The sequence below is a fragment of the Oryctolagus cuniculus genome, chromosome 15 (assembly GCF_964237555.1).
Source record: "Oryctolagus cuniculus chromosome 15, mOryCun1.1, whole genome shotgun sequence".
In the NCBI taxonomy this organism is placed as follows: domain Eukaryota; kingdom Metazoa; phylum Chordata; class Mammalia; order Lagomorpha; family Leporidae; genus Oryctolagus; species Oryctolagus cuniculus.
This window is the reverse complement of record NC_091446.1, coordinates 68,770,559-68,793,271: the sequence shown is the minus strand read 5'-3', so window position 1 is coordinate 68,793,271 and position 22,713 is coordinate 68,770,559. Positions and strand designations below refer to the sequence as shown.

Here is a 22,713-nt window from a genome sequence, read left to right as displayed (position 1 = left end):
TCTCTCAGCTCCCCAGGGAGCAAGCCTCCTGGCTGAGTTGAGCCATCACTGCCACGATTCCTTCTATTTAAAGCTCCTTTCCTCTGCGGGTTTGGCCTTGGGTCTCCCAGGTGCGTTCAGTAATTGGCCACTGGTCTGTCTGCTGTCCAGCTCGCGTGGTGGTTTGATGGCTGTGGCTTCTCCGAGCTCCCTCATGTTTCTGGAAACCCTTCCGCCGTAGGCCCTGCGTTCTAGAAGTGGATCAGCCGAGGAGCTGACTGACGGTTGTGTGTCAGCCTGCTTTCTTGGCCCACAGATAAGTCTCATACCTTTTTGTATGCCTTTACTATGCATCACTTTCTTTTCATTGACTGGGGCCTGGAACCACAATGGCCGAGGCTGGGCTGGGCCAAGCCGACACCAGGCACTCCATCCGGGTCTCCCATGTGGGTGGCAGGGGCTTAACTTGGGCCAGCTTCTGCTGCTTTGTAGAACTCCCTTCCAGTGTGTGCCTGTACGGGAAGCCAGCAAAGGAAATACACGCCATGCGCATTTGCTCTAAGGAATGGGCTTCTGGGATTCCCTGCTGGCTGAGCAAGCCCAGAATCCAGGGGTCCGGCTGTGAAGCCAAGTGGGGGCGCCAGGCTGCTTTCAGGGAAGCGTTGGCTCTGAAGCCCGTGGCCCTGATGGGACCCGGCCCGCACTCTCCCCACCTTGTCAGCCGATCAGGGCTTCAGTGACACCTGCAGACGACTTGGGCGGCAACTCTGCAAACAGCATTTAGTGCAGTCATTGGCGGCTGTAGCCCAGCCAGGCTGACCCCTCCCCGCTCAGAAAACCCCCCACACTGGGCCAGCGCCGTGGCTCACTAGGCTAATCCTCCGTCTTGCAGCGCCGGCACCCCCGGTTCTAGTCCCGTTCGGGGTGCCGGATTCTGTCCCGGTTGCCCCTCTTCCAGTCTAGCTCTCTGCTGTGGCCAGGGAGTGCAGTGGAGGATGGCCCAAGTGCTTGGGCCCTGCACCCCATGGGAGACCAGGAGAAGCACCTGGCTCCAGCCATCGGATCAGCGCAGTGTGCCGGCCGCAGCGCCCCGGCCACGGCAGCCATTGGAGGGTGAACCAATGGCAAAAAAGGAAGACCTTTCTGTCCACTCTGCCTGTCAAAAAAAAAAGAAAGAAAGAAAAAAAGAACCCCCCCCCACCACCACCACTGGGTTTACTGGCAACTTAAGTGGTTCCTATAAACAGACATCTAAGTCTGTTGTTTTTATATGCTGATCTTCGGGGAGCTTCTATGGGCAGTTTATGGACAAGGACTGTGTGGCTCGCCTGAGTCCCTTTCTTACACCACCTGTCGATAGTGGCTTCTCACAGAGGCTGCCTGTGCAGAGCAAACAGACCTCCTAAGCCTCTTTCGCCGTCTCCCGGCTTAAGTCAGAGACGGGCAGGGAGCCGAGAAGGAGGTGGCCGTGGTCCTGAGACGTAGGAATGGCAGGGCGCTGGGCCCACCTGCAGCCTGGAGGGCCCCACGGGCGGGGCTGGCCCCAGGCACATCCGGGGTACCCACCTCAGAACTTGGTGTGGAAGCAGCACAATCAGAAGCTGCTTGGGTCCGGCAGCAGTGCGTGCCGGTGCTGGTTCTCCTCGCCAGTGCTAAAATTACAAATCCAGAATTACAGCCAATAATTTGCACTGGGTTTTCTGGCTTCAACTCCCTCCCCTGGCTGCTAGAATTTGGGGGAGAAAATCAGCAGGTAGGAGATCTGTGTCCATCTCTTTCTCTCTGCCTCTCAAATCAACATTTTCAAGTTTAAACCTACAAGATACTTTGCCGGAAATGACGGTAGCTTTTTTTTTTTTTTTCAGCAACAGCATATTTTTTTATTGAGTCTCTGCTAGTAATTAGAATGAAGATAATATACATTTAGCTTTTACATTTTAGAAGTTGACATTTTTTCTTGAGGTTTGGTAACTTGCATGTTTGTGTTCGAAATACATTAAATACTTAGCTTAACAGAGATTCTAAATAGTTCCTTTTGTTCTTAAAAGCCAACAACGTACCTTTGAAAAATGGTATTTTTAGAGCATCCTAAGTAATCTTCCGTCTGCAGGCTCCCCGGCCTGGGGGCTGCTGCTTGCAGCGACCGTTATTTGTGGTGAACCTGCTTGTTTAAAAACTACCAGTTCTGGAGTTGTGTCTGAATGGTACGGGTCATAGAGACACAGAATCCATAGGACGTATGGATACGCTTATGAAAGACAATTGGGCCGCCATGACAACCTGATACCGGAAGAGGCGGGTTGCGGCTCCCTGACTGATCCCACGCCGGCACCTGCCTCGAGATGATTCTCGGACTCCCGGATTTGCCCACGACCCCTAGCCCTAACTCAAACCCAGATGAGAACTCTTTTCCTTGCCAGCTGCCCGGAGTTATCCTCAGCCCATCCTGTCCCACAGGCAGGCAGCCCTGGAGGTCACTGCTCGCAGCTGCGGCCGGGAACTGGAGCAGTACGGCCAGTGTGTGACGGCCAAGCCTGAGTCATGGCAGCGAGACTGTCACCACCTTAAGATGAGCATCGCCCGATGCACGTCCACCCACCCAATCATCCGCCAGATCCGCCGGGCCCGTGCTGAGTCCTTCGAGGCCTTTGAGGAGTGTCTTCGCCAGAACGAGTCAGCTGCGGGCAACTGCGCAGAGCCCGTGCGCCGCTTCCTGCAGTGCACCGAGCAGGTGCAGCTGCCACAGTCGTCCACCACCGTGGAGGCACAGCCGCTTCCCGCCTCCTGAGGACTCCTTGGACGCCAGGAAAATTGGACATGAGTGCGTGGTCCCTCGGTGTGCCCAGTCCTACAGAGTGACCAATTGGAGTCCTGACTTTCCTGGATGCCAGGACTCCCAATAAATAAGACTGTATACTGGGCTTTGATTCTTGCTTTCAGCATTGAGGGGCCTTAGGAGAGCTGACTGAGGAGAAACCCTGGTCCTCCAGTCTTCAGATTCAGGCGCTGCACCAAGGGATGGCCAGGGAGGTGGCAAGGTGCTCCATCTGTTCACTGGGACTCACACAACCCTTTATTAAAGCTGCCAGAACTACAAAAGAAAAAAAAAAAAAAAGACGATTGATCCGGTGGGGCAGGGGGTTGGCTCCTGTGACCATGGTAGCTGAGAGGTCCCATGGCAGGTCGCCCACAGGCTGCAGAGCCTGGGATGCTGGAATGCCGGAGGCACCACTCAGTCCCAGTCCCAAGGGCCTGATGCCTCCGTTCCAGGCCCAGACGGCCGGGGGCCAGCTAGGGGGACGTGGGCATAGACCTGGGGTCAGAGGCCAGCCACTGACACCCAAGACCGGAGCCCCTCCCCAGGGGAGCCCCGCAAGGAGGCCGGCTGGTCCCACTCAATCCCCGCGGTCTCACTTGGAGGAGCCCTCACAGGCACACCCAGAGGAATGACGCCATCAACGCCATCACAGTGGCCATCACAGTGCGCGTTGTGTGGATGTCCCCGGAAGGCGGCAGTCAGCCCAGATAATCGCCCCTTAGAAAGGGAGGGGTGGGGCCAGTTCTGAGGAAGAATCGCCTCCTGGCTTGTTCGTTCCGGCCCCTCTCCACCGGTTTCCCCAGCAATCAGCGCGCTGTCGGTCGGTCAGTGCCTGACCCTGAGAGGCGTGCGATCCACCGGGTTTGATTTTCCTATGCCGGGTAACTGTAGAATACCTCCATGCTAGACAAGAGGGCAAGAATGACCACTAATGGTGTACATATGGCCTGAGAGTTTGACCCCATGCATCCCATATCCAAGTACCTGGGTTCAGTTCCCCAGCTCTGCCTCCCAACTCCAGCTTCTGGCTCCTGGGAGACTCGGGAGGCAGCTGTGACAGCCCAAGTGACTGGATTCCTGCTGCTCACAGGAGAGCCCTGGATTGAGTTCCTGTCTCCTGGCTTTGGCCCTAGGTGGGGCTGTTTACACATTAGGGGAGGGAATCACTGGATGGGGCCTCTCTGTCTCCCTTGGTCTCTCTGCCACTCAGGAAAAAAAGAACCCAAATACCTGTACCACAAAAGATGGCGCAGTATCCACTCTGCAGGCAGGGGGAGCAGGATGGGGGGAGGACTGTGAACGAGGGTTGTCACTCTGCAGATGTGTTCCCAATGGCCTCCTTGGCACTGTCGTCAGGTCCACGGAGAAGAGAACTGCCAGTGCTGACCAGGTTCAAGGCTGTTGAAGGCTGGTTTTGGGGTGTCTTCACAAGCAGGAACTCACTCGACACCTGTTGGTTGGGCCAGTGAACATCATTGTGAGCCCACTCAAGTGCCCAGGGAAGGACCCCGCTGAGCAAGTCAGGGTGGCCACACGTGTCGATGACCTCGGCCAGCGCCATCCCGGGGGCACTCAGGCTGCCACGCGGACAGGACATTTGCAGCCCCTGAGATTCCATTCTCGCCCCGAGGGGTTCCCCGGCAGGGTAGTCCACGGCACCCACTTTGCCAAATGTGAAACATACGTCCTCGTGGGCTGGGTCGCAAGCCCCAGGAAGGACAGCCACAGCTGCGGCTCCCAGGGTGGAGCCGGTGGAGCGGGCAGGGGACAGTAGGGTGCTGCAACTCATCCCATCTGGAGGGGGTGAGCGGAAGACAGAGGCCGCACCGACAGATGGTGCGTGGCGCCGGCAGGGAGTACCTAGCTGTGGCCTCCCCTCCTCTGGGGCCAGGTGGGGGTCTGGCTTCCCTACTGCACGAAAGGGCAGTGCCTGTCACACAGCAGCAGTGAAAAGATTCCAGGATTTCAGGGTGCGCTGGAAACAGCCCCTGTGACAGACTCTGCACCGACTCCGTCATCAGATTTTCCTGGGAATTTTTTTTTTTTTTTTTTTTTTGGTTCCAAAGCAGGTCAAGATATAAAAATGTGTACATTGAGATACCTTGTCTGTGGTGGAATGAGAAGGCCATGCCAAGATGGCCGCTGGCAACAAAAACTGCCTGGCAACAGGCTGTGATTGGATGGCTTCGGAAACTGGCAACAGGGTGTGATTGGTTAGGGCATAGACCACCCCTTGACTGGATTGGCTGTCTTGGCTATATAAGCTGCTGTAGCAACAGTCTGCAGGCTTTCACTAGACTCCCGTGGTCTGTCCTCTCAGAACAAATCCACCGCAACACTCATCTGTCTCGTTTCACCCCTTATCCCAGAAGGATAACACATTTTTATCCGTTCCTGTGTTCCTGCTGCTGTTTTATGCAGATGCCAGCTAAATCAGACATGAGTTCCTCTCCCCCGTTTCTCACCTGGAAGGCAACGTGCGTAGCGTTGCGTTTTTTCATTCTTGTCACGTCGTGACACGACACGAGGCACAGGTGCGGTGACTCTGGGCTGCAGATCTCAGGGAAGCAGAATTCTAAAAACTCCAAAAGTTAGGAAGGCAATATAGTGTTGCCAAGGAGAGGGATGTTCTGTTGCCTTTGAGAAGGGAATGTGTGGGGATTTTAAAATGCACGTGGGAAATGAAATTAAAACTTACGTTCATCTTGGGTGCAAAAAATTGATACCCTTTCCTACTTCTGTCATTAATACACGTTTTCCATGAACTTTTTGAAGACCCTTCCCTCATAAGAGGCTCTTGGGGCCACTGAGGACAGGCAATGTGGTACTAGAAGGAAAGAGTTTTGAATGTAGTTTCTGCCCCAGCACGAGACACCGTGCGGCTGTTTATCATCAGTAGGTTCTGGGGAACGTTTCATAGGATGGAGAAGGCGCAATGCGATTACCCTATGGGAAGATACACAAAAACCATTATGTCCAGGATCGTTTCACTCTTTAAAAGGATGCATAAGGGAACGAGGCGTGAGGCTCACACAGGTGAGTGTGGCTATCCGCCAGCCAGGGAAGCGTCCGAGGGATGGAGGAAGAAGGAGCCAGCAGGCAGAGCAGGCTGCACACCGAGGGAGGCCGGCCAGGAGGAGCTGTGCACACAGCAGCGTTTTGTGCTGCCCCGTGGTGACTAGGACTGCCGTGCTAACCCCATTGCTGCTCTCCTGAGTCCTTTGTTGCCGGGAAACGGCGCACACGTGCAGAATGTAAATTACGCGCAGGCAGGCAGGCACCTGCTGCGGCGACCCTCCCCGCCCCGCAGGCCCCGGAACCCGGTGGGGGGGGGGGGCTTCAGAGCAGCTGCTCTCCCACCTGCGGCTGCTGTCGCCCTCCTTTTCCCGCTTCTCTAACGTCGTTTTCCTGGCGATTTGCTTTAAGAGGGAGCGGTGGGGGGGATTTCCTTAAAACACTAGGGCTCATCTCCTACTCTTGAGTTCTGAGTTTGAGTGCTCTAGAAAGGCGGGGCCTCTGGAAACCCCGCCCACCCGTGAACAGAGCCTCGTGATTGTTGCATTGTGACGTCAGTCAGCTGGGACGTCCCCCCCATCCCACCCCGCACCGTGGGGGGTGGTGGCCCCAGCCCACCAAGGGATTCTAATTTGCAGCCCCTGAATTTAGGTTCTGTGGATCCACAGAGATCCACAAAGATCCACAGCTAACTCAGACACCGGTGAGGATTAAGCTGGACCCTGAAGTGTCAGGGCTTAACAGGAAGCAAACTGGAGACCGGCAGGCTCCAGCCTTCCAAATTAGGAATAAGTAGACAGAAAATGTGTGTCTGGGGCCCTTGAGAAACCTCTGCTTAGTCCCAGCCTCTTTCTCTCCCACCAATAGCGCCCTGGACACAGAACACCTGTCAAGGAGGCGAGAGCCTTAGGAAGCCAACCCCCTGGCTTCTATAGACGTACCACCAGTTTCTCAACGGGTTGTTTGGCACTGGCATGGACAACCGAGGGTCCCCATGTCCAGTGCTAGTGGGCACTTCCTTCTTATTAACGTAGCGTAACTTCAGGCCAGCCCAGCAATGGGAGCTACTGCTGTGCCCTTTCACAGACGGCACAGCTGAAGCCCAGAGAGTCAAACTCGCCCAATGTCGTCCAGCTAACCAGCCGCAGTGCCGGGCCGCCCTTCGCTGTGCTCCTGCTATGGCTGCCAGGTCAGCTGAGAGGGGATCGGGCGGGGCCCAGGGCTGGGTGGGTGGGTGGGGGGAGACAGGAGGCACAGACAGGTGTGCTGGACCCCAAAAGACACAGAGCATAAGCACAGAGAGGCTAGGACCCACCCAGACCTGGAGCCTACCCTTGAACTTGGTCAGTTTCAGCGCGCGTCCTGGGCCTTTGGGTCAGGGGCTGGGCTGGGCGGGGCGGGAGCCTGGGGCAGGAACAGCTGCCTTTCCCGCCTCTGTGTACTCTGGGGAGGCAGTTTCTGTGCTGCCAGGGCTCACGGGTGTCTGGAGGCCTGAGATGAACGGCCTTGCCAGGGCCACCCCCAACGAGGTGGCAGGGCTGGCGTTGGCCAGGGCAGGCGTGTACGTGGACTACCCTGGGACCCCACTCACTAGCAGGTGTGGCCTGATCGGCCTCCTGAACACTGAGGGAGGTGTCTCTTCCATTAGGACAATGACAAGAATACTTCAAATGTCATCTCACAAGAGGCCCTGGGCGGTGCTCTCTGCCACCCCCTCCCCCTGCACCTCCTAGGAGCTGCTAGGGGAGTGAGGGTGGCCCGCTTCCAAAGTGCGTATGGCTGACTTTGGGAGACGTGGGCTCCCTAAAAAAATCTTTTTTTTTAAGACAAAATTTTAAATGATTTAAAAATTTAAAATGATTAAACTGCTGGAGATGCAGTGTAGGAAGGCTGCCCGGTGGCGATGTGTCTTTCAGAAGTTTTAGCAACAAAGCTGCGGTTTTCAAGCATTCTGCTACCTGTGTGTGCAGGTGGGAGCCCAGGTCAGGACCTGTGCTTGCGGCAGGGGTCTCCAGAAAAGCCCCTCTTGGTTGTGTCTATGGGAGATGAGGGGGCAGCCTTGCCCTGCGTATAGGTCAGAGGTCTTGGGACAAAACTCCAAGCTCATGGAGGTCGCGTGAGTCCATACGCATCTGTCCTGGGTCAAGAGACACCCTTCTTGGGTGGGGTTCTCGGGCTTTGGGCCCTTTGGCCGAAGGCCATTAAGAAGAAAGATTTCCCTTGTAGTGTTCGGCCAGGCGAAGGGTTGCGGTGCCGCCCCAAGCTCAGTGGAGATCTGAACCATCAAGAACACCATCCTACCTGTGGGCAGGAATGCAGTTTTGCTGTTCAGTAACAGTGGTGGGCACCGGCCCTGCGTGGAAGCAGCAGAGGCAAGGGCACCAAAACGCTTTGTTGTCTTTTTCCCTCTCTTACCAGGGACACCAGGGGCCTTCATTCTTTTTTTTTTTTTTTTAAACCCCTAGTAAGAAATAAGACTGAGCCACCTCCTGCTTGGACAACTCCAGGGGACCAGGGGGCTCCCCAGGAGACACACCAAACCTGTGTACTCATCTGGAACACAGAAGATCGATAGTAGGTTTGAACTGAAATCACATAAAACACAACACCAGCCCAAACTCATGAAGCAGGTCATATGTTCTCTCGGAGGAAGTCCCCCGAGCTGCTGCGGGGGGCTCTGGTCGGCTCATCCTGACCCCAAGTGCTGAGGACAGCCCCAGAGCTGATCAGGGACACAGCATGGCCTGCAGGTATCAGAAGGGCCAGCAGGACCTAGCCTGAGCATTCTGGCGGGGTGCCCTTTTGCTCAGCATGGGGGACTTCCTCCCTGCCACTGGTTGGGCCAACAGAACAACCAGTTATGGGACCCCGGGCCCCGGTGTGGCCAGCCCATGACTCATCGGAGCCACAGGTCCCTGGGGTCGCCTCCCACCCCCACCCCCACCCCCACCCCCAGTGCCATTCCTGGCACAATTTTCAGGTTGCAGCTGCACTCGCCCTGGGGCACTCACAGCGTGCCTCTGGGGCCAGCTGCTCCTCCCTGGCTCGCTCTGGGGCGGGCAGCCCCTTCTCCCTGCTCTCGCCTTCCTGGGGCACAAACAGAGGCCGAGGGAGGTTTTAAGTTCTCTCCTTGAGGGGCTCCTGGGAATGCAGTGGAGTCCATGAAGCCAGGCCCCACCGGCAGCAGGAGGCTGAGAACTCGGTCTAGGTTGATCCACTACTGAAAGGACTTCCAAGGTCCCAGCTTCATCTTAATGAAGCCGCTAGAAAGTAGCAGCGTCAGCAGTCATAAAGCATCCCTGGAGCATTGGTACCAGAAGCTCCCTGCTGGAGGGACTGGGGGGCTGGCAGCTGCTGCCCGGGTGACCCGTGTGGAGGGTCTTCGGTCAGCATGGGTGCTCTCTTGGGTGGCATGGTCAGCTACTGCTCTGGCGATGGAAGTCCCCTAAAATGCTGGGGAATCTGTGCTGGGCGCATCCTGCCAGTGCCTCCGGGGCCTGCACAGAATCGCCCCCGGGGTCGTGGGTCCCAGGGTGCCCATCGGTAAAGACAGGGCTTCAAGACCCACCCCGGGGGACTCTTCTATGGGAACAGTCACAGCAGAGGAGTCCAGTATGCCGGAGCCCGAACGGTGTGGAATTCCTAGAGGAACACGTGGCAAGGCTGACGGCAGCTCCAGTAATGACAATGAGGTCATGGAGCAGAGGTAGAGTTGGGTCTGGGTGCCGCCGGAGCAGGGAGCTTAGGGTCTGCCTGCAGCGCTGCACCCCGACTGGGGCTGGGCCCTCTTCCAGACTCTGGTGCTCGGCTCCCGAGTGTTGGAGCAAGGCCGGCCCTCCCCTGGGCCCTGTTGCTAGCGCTCTAGTAGGCCCGCTGGGCTAGGCCAAACTGTGTAACTAGTATAAGACCGCTTCTCTGCTCAGGTGATCCTGATGAGCAGAGAGTCCCCCCCGACCCCCCCCGACCCCTGTGACACAATTTGAGACAAGTACATCCCTCGGGACTTAGCAACCATGTGGCCAGTACCTCAAATCCTAATTCTTTTGGAATTGGACTTTTAAATCAGAGACACGACAGCTCAGGCTTGCTTGTGTTCAGAGAGCACAGAGGAAGAATTGAAACATCTCCAGGAAGGGAGAAGCTTGCCCGGTTGTCCAGAGCCTTCCACACACTCAGGGGCCGCCCAGGCCTGTCTCCACTCGGGTGGCGCACGCCGCCGTCTGTCCACATGCACCTGGGCTCCTTTTCATGGCTCAAATGAGGCAAAAACTAAGTTTATGTGAACTCACTGCAGTAAGAGAGAACCTCGCCTCCCTGGGCTCTTGGCCCCGTCTCCGAAGGAGGCAGTCAGAAGTGGGAGCACTGTGGAGCTTGGGGGTTTGGGCTCGCGGGGGCTGGCTGGGGCCTGGTCAGCAGCCGGGGCAGTGAGTCTTGGCTGTTGGCTCAGCTTTCTGCGGGCTTCCCCTCCTCCTCTCCCTTTCTGACTCTCTGTGTAGATCCAAGTTTCCACCTGGAATCAGCCTCCTCCTGCCCGGAGAATTTTCATGCCTTCCTACCCTGGAGCTGGTGCTGCTGCCCATGGCTCCTCTCCCCTTTTGGTGGTGCAGAAAAGTCACCTTCATTTAAAAACAAATATTTTATGTTATTGTTAGGCTTGCTGGGGTTTTCATGTTGACGCTTGGCGCTATTCACGACGCTGACTCTGAGCGCCCGTCTGTCTAATAATGGCGTGCCTATGTCTTCAAAGTGCTCCGTGTTCGACAGCTTGAGTGTCTAGACACAGCTATTTGAAAGCGGAGAATTAAGACTTAGAATTGCTATTTTTTGTCTGTGATTTTTTTTCCCACGTCTTCTCTTTTTTTCAGCTCAGGTGAAATTTACATAACGTAAAATTGACCGTTCTAGAGTCACAATTCCATGGCATTTTGTCCCTTCACGATGTGTACGGCCGTCGTCTCTATCTACTTCCGGAACATTTTCACCACCCCAAGCTGTCCCCGCCCATTCCACTCACCCCAGCCCCTAGCCATCACCAACCTGCTTTCTCTCTCTGCTGATGAATGTATTCTGGAGAGCACTAATAAACAGAATTACACAATGCAAATCATTTTGCATCTGGATTCTTTAATGTTTTTGAGGTTCATGCACTTTGTGCCAACTATAATACTCAGTTTTTTTTTAATGACTGAGTAATATTTCATTGTGTGCATATGACACATTATTTAGCCGTTCTCTACGAGTGGACATTTGGCTTGTTGCTGCCTCTTTGCTATCATGAGTAGTGCTGCTGCACAGGTGTTTATTGGGATATGTGTTTTCCATTATTTTCATTATCTAAGAATAGAACGGCTGGTCATGTGAGGACTCTATGTTTAGCTTTTCGAAAAATGTTTTCCATTGTTACAGGATTCCGAGATGGCTTTTTTTTCTTTTGATAATTTTTCTTTTTTTTTTTTTAATGTTTTTTTTTTTGACAGGCAAAGTGGACAGTGAGAGAGACAGAGAGAAAGGTCTTCCTTTGCCGTTGGTTCACCCTCCAATGGCTGCCGCGGCCGGTGCGCTGATCCAATGGCAGGAGCCAGGTACCTCTCCTGGTCTCCCATGGAGTACAGGGCCCAAGCACTTGGGCCATCCTCCACTGCACTCCCTGGCCACAGCAGAGAGCTGGCCTGGAAGAGGGGCAACCGGGACAGAATCTGGCACCCCAGCTGGGACTAGAACCCGGTGTGCCGGCGCCGCAGGCGGAGGATTAGCCTAGTGAGCCGCGGCGCCGGCTGATAATTTTTCTTAAAGATTTATTTATTCATTTAAAGGCAAAGGGGAGAGAGAGGGAGAGCTTGAGATCCATCTTCCATTTGCAGGTTCAGTCCCTGAATGCCCACAACAGCCGAAGCTAGGTAAAGCCGAAGCCGGAAGTCAGTAACGCCAGCTGAGTTTCCCGCGTGGGTGGCGGGGAACCCAAGTACTCGGGCCAGTGTGTGCTGCCTCCCAGGTACATTAGTGGGAAGTTGGGCTGGAGTGCAGAGGGGCTGGGGCTTGAACCAGGCTCTCCCACATGGGGATTTGCTGCCTTTAATTTTGGTAAATTTGGGGCCGTTAGCTCTTCAACTATTTCTTCTGTTTCCTCTCTTTGCCGTTTGGAATTCCAATTATGCTAGACTGTTTTGACATTATTCCACCAGCTCTCGGATGTTTATTTCTGGATTTTATTATTTGTTCACTTTTTTTCCCCTTTCTTTGTGTTTCCACTTTGGCCATGTTTGTTAACCTATCTTTCAGGCTCAGCTGTGTGCTTTGCTGATGAGTCTGTCCCAGCAATTCCTCCTCTCTGATGTCATGCTTCTAGCATTTCCTAGTTTCCCTAACTCAGCTTTCTGAAATTCCCTCTCTGTTCATGCCTGCTGTCTACCTCTTCACTGGGGTCATTTGACATGTTAATCACACTTGACTACAAAGTCCTTGACTGATAGTTCCAGGATGGGAGTCATCTCTGAGTCCGGGTCTGTTGAGTGCCTCATCGTTCCACAAAAAGCTTGCTTTGTTTTCTGCGTGTATTGCAATTTTTTATTTGGTGCTGGACATCACTTCAGAAGGCCAGGAGACAGTGAGGTAAACCGTGTTCATGTCCAGAAATGGGCAAACCTCTGTTAGCTTCCCCATATAGTGAGTCAAGGATGGGCTGGCTAGGTTCTCTTTCTTTGGGGGATAGCATTACCTCGGTGTAGCGGATGTCAAATTCCTCTAACCGGTTGTTCATTGGTCTGAGTGGGGCCTGTGGAGCCACTGGGGGCAGGGGTGCCGGAGGGTTTTTTTGTCAGCATTCTGGCTGCAGCATTAGCTTTCGGAGCCTTGGTGTGGCTGAGCCGTGGAGAAGGGGCCTTGCCGTGCTCCTGCTTCTCCGTCAGTGGGAGGCTGTGCTACTGCTTGTGACTTACTGCTAGCCCGTGTCGGGAGTGTTAGTGCATTTCTCTCTGCCTCTGGTCGCCCTTAATCTTCGGCAGGTCCGTCCACGTGTGTGTGGGTGTGTGTTTCTTGGCAGTGGGTTTTTCTTTCACCATTTCTACCCCTCCTCTGCTGTGGCAACCAGACTCTGCCTTCTGCCTGTGGTTGGTCGTGAGTGGCCTTGCTTCCGGCTGCTCTCCCTGCATGGCAGACCTGGATGCGGTATGGGCCACAGGACCTGGGGTTCAGAGAGGGCTTGCTTTTTCATTGCTGCCTACCGTTCCAATAATTAGTCATCCAATTATTCCCCTAACAGTGGTGGACTTTTCCAACAAAAAACCATAAAAATGGTGCAAGGTATATATGCCAGTTGAATGGCCTACAGTTTAGGGCTCTGAGAGGGGACAGAAGCGTGGCCTCATGGTTAAGCCACCAGTTAAGATTGCCTGCATCCCACATTGGAGGACCTGAGTTCCATTCCCAGCTTTGACTCCCAACTCCAGCTTCCTGCTAATGTGAACCCCAGAGGGCAGTGGTGGTGGCCTTCGTAGCTGGGTTCCCGCCACCCATGTCAGAGACCTGGATTGAATTCCCAGCTCCCAGTTTGGTCTCCTTTGCTGCTGCAACATTTGAGGAGTGAAAAAGTGGATGGGGGCTCTGTCTCTCAGATACTAAACATTTTAAATATACCTTTAAACATTATCTGAATTTAAAATTTTCACTTTGTGTTGACCTTCTTTCACGTTAGTAAAAAAAAAATGCTTTTATTGATAGGATTCAAACCACAAAAAGAGCTCAGTTAAGGTGCTGGTGCCAAGTTAGGACACCTGCCAATATCAGAGTACCTGGCTACGGCTCCTGACCCCAGCTTCCGGCTAATGCAGACCCTGGGAGGCCGCAGCGATGGCTCAAGTAATTGGGTTCCTGCACCCACGTGGGAGATCAGCTTTGAGCTCCCGGCTCCTGCCTTTGGTTTGACCTAGCCCTGGCTCTTGTGGGCATTTGGAGAGTGAACCAGAGGCTGGGAGCTCACTCTGATTCTCAAATAGAAGTATTATAAAGGAGCTGTGATTAAAATTGGTATGTGCCTATGATATTTTTTCAGAAAGGAAGAATTGTCTTTTTTTTTTTTTTTCTACGTTTCCATTCCACATCTTAAGCCTGTCTGATGGCCTTTTTGTGCCTCTTCAAGTGTCCACCTCTGCCATCTGCTTTGCCAACCTTGCTGCTTCTGGGCCAAGCCTGCAGGTCACAGCCACTGAGCGCCCAGGGCTACCAGATCTTTCTCCACAGTTGGGGCACACTCCACTCCCCCTTGTACCAGTCTCAGAACGCCTCACACCTTACCTCTGCGACGGTTAGCAGACTCAGGTGCGTTGAAATTTTCCATACAATTATTTTAACTGAAAGGAAAATTTCTCACTCATTTTATAGTTGAGAATATTTAGCAATACCCCATCGGTATAGAAAAGTCTTTGGCCTGGCAATCAAACAGTCAAGAAAAGGAAAAGAAAAAAAAATGCCAACCACAGTTAAAAAATAGCTGCTAGCAAGCCATGTGCGTGGCTCTGCGAAGAGACCCTTCCAGGTCCTCGGGACGTTTCTGATTCTTAGTCATTAACACACTATTATTGAGCGCGCATGCGCGCGCGCGCGTGTGTGTGTGTGTGTGTGTGTGTGTGTGTGTGGTTTCCAGCAAGGACTGGAGAGGACAATTATAGGCACAGACGTGCTGAACCCAACAGACTGAGCAATCACTGAGGGAGACCATGGTCGCGGGGGCAGCCTGGGCTGCTGGCAGGAGGGTGTCCTTGTGGGGCATGGTGGGCAGGGCAGCAGCAGTGAGCCAGCACCCAGAGCCAAGGGCACGCTCATGACAACGCTCATTTTGTCTTCTCAGAGACTGTCACGTGCCAGACGCTTGACACGGCTTTCTTGTGTCCCCAGAGTGATTTGGAAAAGGACCTGCTGCTTCTCCTACTTCAATAAACAAAGAATCCCACATTCGCTCCTGGGTCATACGCCTTTTTAAGAAAGTGGCACAGCTGGGATTTGAAGCTAGGGGGTCTGCCTTTTACCCCTTCCCTTGTCCCTCTGCCAAGAGACATGACTTGGAGAAAAGGAGAAAATTAAAGACTGCACTCCTGAAAACAGGGGTGGGGTGGGGGGCGCCCTGCACAGGCGGCTTCGGCATAGGCCCAAGAACTGAACCCAAGGCTGGGCCAGTGGGGCTGCGGGGGTCCTGGCTCAGGCAGTGGGGGCTTTGCAGGCTGATTTTGCCCAAGCCTGTGCTGGGACCTGAGGAAGAGGAGCACGGGATGACCCTAAGCTACCGAAGCTTCGGGATTAGCTGCGAACACAACACGCACCAAGAAAGATGGCAAAGGCTCCGCAGCAGGCCTTGGCTTTTAATCTTGTGTCCCCGCACGCGTCCTGTCCTGCGCGCACGAGGGGTTGCGTGGACGCCAGTCTCCTCCTGGTCAGAGGGAGGCCGCTCCTCTTGGGGACCTGGGGGAGCTCAGGGAGGCTGCCCAGAGACAACGGGTTGGAAACAGGCCTTGGCCTGTGGCCACAACTCAGGTAAGAGGAAGGCCAGTGAGAGGCCGGCTCTGCGTAGTGACCCTCAGAAGCCCCGTTCCCTTGGGTCCCCTGGGATATTCTGGTTTAGTACTGGGCTGGCGGGCCGGAGAGCAACTTGTCGCCTATAGCTGCATCGTCTATAGCTGGAGATTCCATCCAATCCTAGTGGACAGTGGAGACCTGGCACGTGTCCCAGCCCTGCTGCCCCCACCAGCCCCTGTGGGTGCCGTCCTTGGCTTCCATTCACAGAGTCACTTCCCGCACCAGCCACAGGCGAACAAAGGTGAATAAGACATGCTCCCTGTCCTGCAGGCGCATGGTCCCAAGGGACAGCGGCCACACACCCTGCTGTGTGCTGGAGGTCTCAGCCCTTGGCGGGGCGGGGCGTGGTGGGGGGGAGCCCTGCCCGTGCAGGTGGCTGTGGCCCCCAGGCCTCCTCCGTCCAGCAGGGCCCTTCTGCACGGCTACCGCCGCTGGGGCCAGGGTGCATCTGTCTCACTTCTGGCTCCCCGCACCCGACCCCACCCTGGTGGTTCCAAGTATACTACCCATGGCTCAAGAACCTGAGGACCAAGGTGCTAATGGGGGGATGAATCCCGGGGTTTTCTCAGTGCTGTTGGGCTGAGGCTGTGCCCGCAGGGCAAGCTTTCAAAAAGAAGATGCAGTGGAAGCTCCTGGGCAGGGTGGGGGGAGGGGCTCTCTCCTTGCCAGTGTCACGGGTGCCGGCAGGCAGGGCAGGGCAGGACGAAAGGGCTTCTCTGTGGATTGTCTTTGTCAGAATACTGTCAGCCATCCGTTGGGCAGCTGAAAAACTGCATATTTAATTGAGTATCTTTGAAGACAAGAAAACCCAAGATCTCAACACGCCTCCAGTTCATGGACCCCCTCCTGGCTCACCTTTGGCAGGTGTTCTGCGTGGAGCACCGGGGTGGGATTCCCGATAAGAGGGGTGTGCCCGTGCACTTCAGCAGGCGTGAGCTGCTGGCTCACAGGGCTCGGAGCACTGATCCCGTGCACGTCACCCCGACAAAGCAGAAAGGGAGCTTAGATGCCGCCCTGCGGTAGTGAGTCTCGGCTTGGTTCTAGGATGGGGCGTACGGTGTTCTGAGGTCAGATCCCTGGGCTGGCGCTCAGGAAAGAAATGGAGTAAAATGCTCTATTTTTCGGCAGGGAAAAGGGATTTCCTGACAGTTGGATGGGATAAGATATCAGTTTGAAAAATTCCCCTATCAGAGCAACATGAATTCTGCCCACATTGAAGCAAGAGCATCCATTGTATCCATTGTGTGGCGAAGTTGGGGTGGGAGAATGGCGACATCGTTGATGCTTTAGCAAAAAAAGAAAAAAGTCAACATTTTACAAATGGATAACTCATTTTGAGAAGGGAGGAGACGATGCTAAAGACGAAGCCCCCGGCAGCAGACCACACATACACGCTGGTTTGCGAGGACAGAAATGAATTCTGTTCCTGCCCTAATGGCAGTGGGCCAGCATTTAACCGCAGAAATAAGAGCCGGCACCCTCGACTGCTCCGACGTTGAGTTTCCTTCCGCAACTGGGACCGAAAAATTGAAGCGGAGCAAAGTTGTGCGCCATCACCCTTGCGCCCTGCTCCGCTATAGAAGCAAAAGTGCCAGTGGACATTCGGACAAGAGGGAGCTGCGTGCCCGAGCATTGCTTTGAAGAACTCGGACGGGAGATGACATGGGCGGGCCAGCCCAGAGCAGAGGTCGTGGCAACAGCTTTTCGGGCAGCTGGGGGCATTTTGCTTGTTGACTCTCTGTAGGCCCAGAGAAGGATAGCATCTGCTCATTAGGAGAGAGTTTTGAGAAAGTGAGCTGGAGGTCGGGCGGGCAGCCACACGCCCTGGGGGAAGCTTCACCAGAGAGTCCTTCTCTACCATGGCACTGCTTCTGCTCATCCCGCTCATCAAACCAAGGGGGGCTCTGCAGGGTTTCCAAAGGAAATTAGGCATCCACCTTACAGTTGCCATTTGGCTCCTTCTGACTGCATCCCAAGACATTTTTTAAGGGCTCCCATTTTTACTTCAGTTAATAATGTCAAAAAAAAAAAAAAAAAAAAAAGATTGCACTCATGTCCTTGAATTCCCAGAACCCTCAGTTCTTTAGGGATGGACTCAATGCCCGGTATCATCGCTCACAGAAGTGCTTGAATTTACTGCAGCTTCTGTTGACTCAATGCGTGGTTTTCATTTTCAGCCTAATTCCATTTTTCCACAAACCATTTGAAGTCCCCTGGCACACCTCTTCCAGACAGGTTTGCATTGCTTTGACGCGCTGGGAGAGGTCGTCCGTTAGAGCTTGGCCTCTTTAGCTTGTGTGTGCACGCGTGGGTGTGTGTTTAAAGTCACTCTAAGGACCCTCAAAGGACAAAGACCATGAAGAGGGAACGCCAATGGAGGTGACAGAAAACCACTTTGGTCTGCCTGGGCCACTCAGCAGATGCCTTCACGTGGGAGCTGGTACTCTCTGGGCAGTGAGGGGACAGGTGGGAATAGTTTGAGGCAGACCTGGGGAGCTTGGGGTCGGGGAGGACCAGCGCAGGTGGGCAGTCCGGGACCTGCAGGGCATGGGTCTGTGAGGGAGGAGCCCAGCTGTTAAGATTGGCAGCCTATAGGGCATGGGGAGGGACAAAGCCGGATAACTGATGGTTGAACATAGCATTGTGGCCTTTTCCCCTGGAAGCCCATGCTTCGAGTCTCAGAAAAGCGCACGCCACCTTTGAGCTGACGGTCAAGTTTGTCCGCTTTAGAACTTGAAAGTGCCACTCTGCCTGCAATTTAAGTGGGCGTTGCTCTGCTGTTGGGTTGGGAGGGGCCAAGCCCAAGAGCAGAAAGCTGAGGACTTCCGGGGGGGGGGGTCTTAGGGATGCAAAGATGAAGGCAGCAGGACCCCAACCAGGGTCGCCTCTCTGTCACCGGCGTTTCGAGCACGAGGAGGCCCAGCTGGACACAAGCTGGCCCCGCCTACCCACACGTCAGCTCCAGGAAGTTATGTTCTTCCTCGTGCCTCTCTTGGCTTGTGCCATCAAGTAGCTTAGTCACAACAAAGACCATCAATGCAACCAACCAGACACCTTAGCAGGGTGGGCCACGGGGGAGAAGCCGTGTGCTCCATGTGGTTGGTCTTGTACAATAGCGGGTACGTTGTAGCCAAGAAGAGGGATAGGAATATGTGAGCCACGAGAAGGGTGGCTGCTATCCGTGTGAGCTCAGTCCAGGGCCTCCCAGGGGCCTGCCAGCCCCACGTGGCTTCAGAGCTGCCTGCAACACTGCACTCCCTCACTTCCCTCCTCACCGCCCGCGCCTTCAACATGGGCTTGCAGAGCCACGGATGTTGGGGGACCCCGGGTCACTCTGCGGCCTCTGGCCTGACTCTGCTGGGTTGCCCAGATTCTGCAGCGGCCACGTGGCTTGCTGGCGGAGTGCTGACGGCATGCCACCGTCTCTTCTGCGTGGCTCCCAATACAAGGGTACTGAATCAGACATGGGCCCCACCCTTGGGAGGCCGGCAGCACCCTGCTTGCTGGCCGCGAGGCCCGGGGAGCCGGCTGCCACTTTCACACACAGACATCAGCCCAGAGTGTGGAGTGTGCTCTTCATCCAGTAGGCAATCCCCAGTGAGATGCTGAGCGAGCCCCCCACCCCCGCCCCGTTTATGCTGCTGTCTGCCCGCCAGCCACCCTTTGGGCTTGCTGCTTCTGGGTGATCTACGGGATCCTCACTGGTCCTGTTGGATTACTTGTAGCTTCCCCCTGCCGACCTCACGAGTGGAGGAGAAATAATCCTGACACCACCCTCCCCGCCTTTCCCCAGACCTGCTCATCAGCCAAGTGTACACTCAAGCGTCATCTGTCTTGGGAATTAGTCATGGTTTTAGAAGCAAACCGGCTCGTGAGACGCTCTCTCTCAAACGTCCTTGGTGTATTATCACAGAAGCGGGGGCCGCCTCCGTGTTGCCCACACTGGTTGCAAGAAAGAGAAGGCAAAACAGTGAAGTCCAAAGAGCGCAGGCCAGGAGACCATGCCCGGAGCCTCGCGGCGGCGGACGGGAGCTGGGTCGCGGGCTCTTCTTGGGAGCATCCTTCTCTGGGCCGCACACTCAAGGGTACAAACAGCCTCGGTCTGTTCTTTACAGTGCCCCTTGTAGTGAACTTGACGTGTAAAACGAGGTGTGGAAATGGTGAAGAACGGAGAGGTTACTCTCAAGGAAGAGAAGGATATGGGAGAGAGATACGTTCTTAGGTTGCTGCTTCTGCCTGCCGCGTGACAGGAGTTGTCGGTACCACCGGGCAGGGGAACTTTGTCACTGGAGAGTGTGTGGAAAGGTGGACTGTGTGGTTGAGGGTGTTACCTCCTGGGCCGTGAGCTCATCTTTAGTCGGGTTTTCTTTTGGGGACTGCCGTGGAGCCCAGCTTTGGGGAAGGTCCTGTAGATGCTTCGTTTGCTTAGGCCACATCTCCTAGGGATATATAAGATTTAAAACCTTTTTTTTTGTGCTCGCCAAATATGAGGGTGATATATATTTAAACTCCAAAATCCTTTAGTCCTAGACCTCGGGTGAGACTTATCTGGGGAGCTTTTCCTGCCTGGACCCCAGGAGAGGGTAGGTAAATCCCCTTGTCTTCCTAGTCCACCCGTGAGAGCCCCCGTCTTGTCTTTGTGAGGGGTGTCTTTGTTCCAATACCCCTGGCAAGGCCAAAGGCTTTTGTCTCCTGTCTTAGTATGAGTATTCAAAGCCCTCGCTTCTCAAATCAGAGCCCCGCCCACCACACCTCCCACCTGCAGGCCACCCGCTTTTCACGGTGTTCTGGCTCCTGGGGGGGGGAATCTCCCTTGCTTTCTTGCAAGCTCAGCCAAGCATTGAAAAAACATTGTGTTGCACCAACACTCCCCACCCTTTCTGTTGCTGCAGAGAGCTCTCTAGCAACATGTCTGCCATGACCTGTCACCAGGACAGAGAAGTCGCCTAAACATTAGTCATGTTTGACTTTTCTGAACCAAGGCATTAAGACAGGAAGACTTTCCAGAGCTATATAGAAGGCATGTGGGCATTCATTCGCAAAATATTTCGGTGGTTGAGATATTTCGTAATCAGTTTAAAAAAAGTGGTCCCAACATCATAGCCACAGTCCCTTCTGTTCCAAAGTGCGGGGGACAAGTGCCCAGCCATGGCAGGGAAGGTAGATTCTTTGGTGTAAGACATTTTCCAGGGGCAGGGGCAGGACAAGCAGCTTAGCTTTGTTGATAGTGGGCAGAGGCAGTTGGCAGGCAAAACTCCTGGGGACCTGGCCCCTTACCTTGGCCTGGATGCCTGTGAGCTGATTAAGTGCTTGGCACTTGGAGTCCCATTCCGCTGATCAGCAAACAACCAGCTCTTCTTGCCCAGGGGGTCATCTGTCCATTAATATGGGGTATGGCCATTTGCAGAAATGACTACAAACCCTTACCCTACTCACAACCTCAATATCATTTGTATCTTGGTGGCCAAGAGGGAATAAGTAGCAAAACTAGTTGGATTGCTACTGCTTCCTTCATTCTGATCCTTCCTGTCTTCACTTTACTTGAGGTAGGTAAAGAAAACTCCTTAAGGCACAAACGGCAGCCAAGAAGACACAGAAAGTAATGATAGCTTAGCTCCGGCGTGCGTCTGTGGGGTTACGACCATCTCTAAGCTATGTTTGGAGGGCATGCAGCGAATTGTTTTCTTTCTCAAAAGCGTGGGGCCCACGGCCTGACATCAATTTATTAAGAGGAAAATCAAATCCTGTGGATTTCAGATTGCCTGTGGTAGTGGCTGTTTGGCTCTGGCATACCCAAAATGAATGTTCAATTACATTTAGAAATGTATGCATTCCACACACAAATTCAGGAAGGGACAGTGTGAAGCAAGGAAGCTAAACACACTTCGGTGGTAGAAGTTAAAAAAAAAAAAGCCCATATATGAAGTCACTCTGCTCTTCAGCTGTCGCCAGGGAGACGTCTTCAAGCTGGGACAGAGTGCAGGCAGGGGCGGGAGTTTCCCTCGAACATCTTGGCGTTGCTGCCCGTGGCCCTCTTTCTGCCCGCCCACTGCTCTTTTTTCTCTTTTTTCTCTTTTTTTTGACAGAGTGGACAGTGAGAGAGAGAGACAGAGACAAAGGTATTCCTTCCGTTGGTTCACCCCGACAATGGCCACTGCGGCCAGCGCACTGCGCTGATCCGAAGCCAGGAGCCAGGTGCTTCTCCTGGTCTCCCATGGGGTGCAGGGCCCAAGCACTTGGGCCATCCTCCACTGCACTCCCGGGCCACAGCAGAGAGCTGGCCTGGAAGAGGGGCAACCGGGACAGAATCTGGCACCCCAACTGGGACTAGAACCCCGTGTGTGCCGGTGCTGCAGGTGGAGGATTAGCCTAATGAGCCGTGGCGCCGGCCCGCCCACTGCTCTTGATCCTTCCTCCCCATGCTTGGTGAGGCAGGTAGGTGCACTTCCCGGGGGGTCAGGGCACATGGCCATCATGAGGAAGGCAGCTTCCTCCTCCTGAGAGTGAGGTCTCATGGGCTGAGACGGCTTCTCCAAGGATCACATTGCTTTTTAGCAAATGGGCTTGGGCTGTTTTTCCCCGGCCTACCCTCGCCTTTCGCTCCTCTCGTGGGAACTCCTCAAGCCAGCAGGGTTCAGGCCTGGTCAGGCTCAGCTCCTCCAGAGTCCAGTACTTTCTCCCCGCCTTGAACTGTCCCCTCCATTCCACATGCACCACCTGTACTGCTCATTTTACTCAAGGATCCCGGGTGACACAGCGGATGCTGTTCTCTAGCGACAAGCTTACCATTTAGGGCGGGACACATGTGGAGCACGGGGATGAGCAAGGGAAACACAGGTGATGTGTCAGGTTGAGTCAACTGCTCTAGAAAACAGCAGGCAACAGACGGGGCGGGTAAAGCCCCCAACGGCGGCTGGTCCTCACCCCCGCAGGTCCACCTCACTCTACTACTTTAGTCTGACTTCTTCCCTCCTGAGGTGCTTTCTAAGGGAGTAGCCACTTCCTCTTGACCTCCCTTTTTTTTCCCCTTAAGTATAAAATCTGCAACATGCGTATGTTTCCACCTTTTATAAACAGCCATGAATATAACTCTGTTTCCACCTTTTATAAACAGCCATGAATATAACTATCAATCACTTTAAAACCAGATGTAAATGCACATGTCTTTCCTATCATTTGCTACAAATTGCTATGGAAATTTTCTAACTTGACTAACATAGTTCGCACTGTAATCACTTTCTTTTTCCCGCCCCCCCCCCCCCAAAGAAAAATTTTATTTAAGGAATACAAACTTCATGCACTTCGCAAGTACAACTTTGGGAATATAGTGATTCTTC

General features: G+C 54.2%; 1 protein-coding gene across 1 annotated transcript; it reads left to right on the top strand.

Annotated features, from left to right (window-relative positions):
- The first annotated feature begins 1,193 nt into the window (after window positions 1-1,193).
- Window positions 1,194-3,777, top strand: LOC108178468 (coiled-coil-helix-coiled-coil-helix domain-containing protein 5). The gene has a single exon (XM_051823774.2). The coding sequence runs from the start codon at window positions 2,549-2,551 to the stop codon at window positions 2,765-2,767; it is 219 nt and encodes a 72-aa protein (XP_051679734.2). The 5' UTR covers window positions 1,194-2,548; the 3' UTR covers window positions 2,768-3,777.
- The last annotated feature ends 18,936 nt before the right edge of the window (window positions 3,778-22,713 follow it).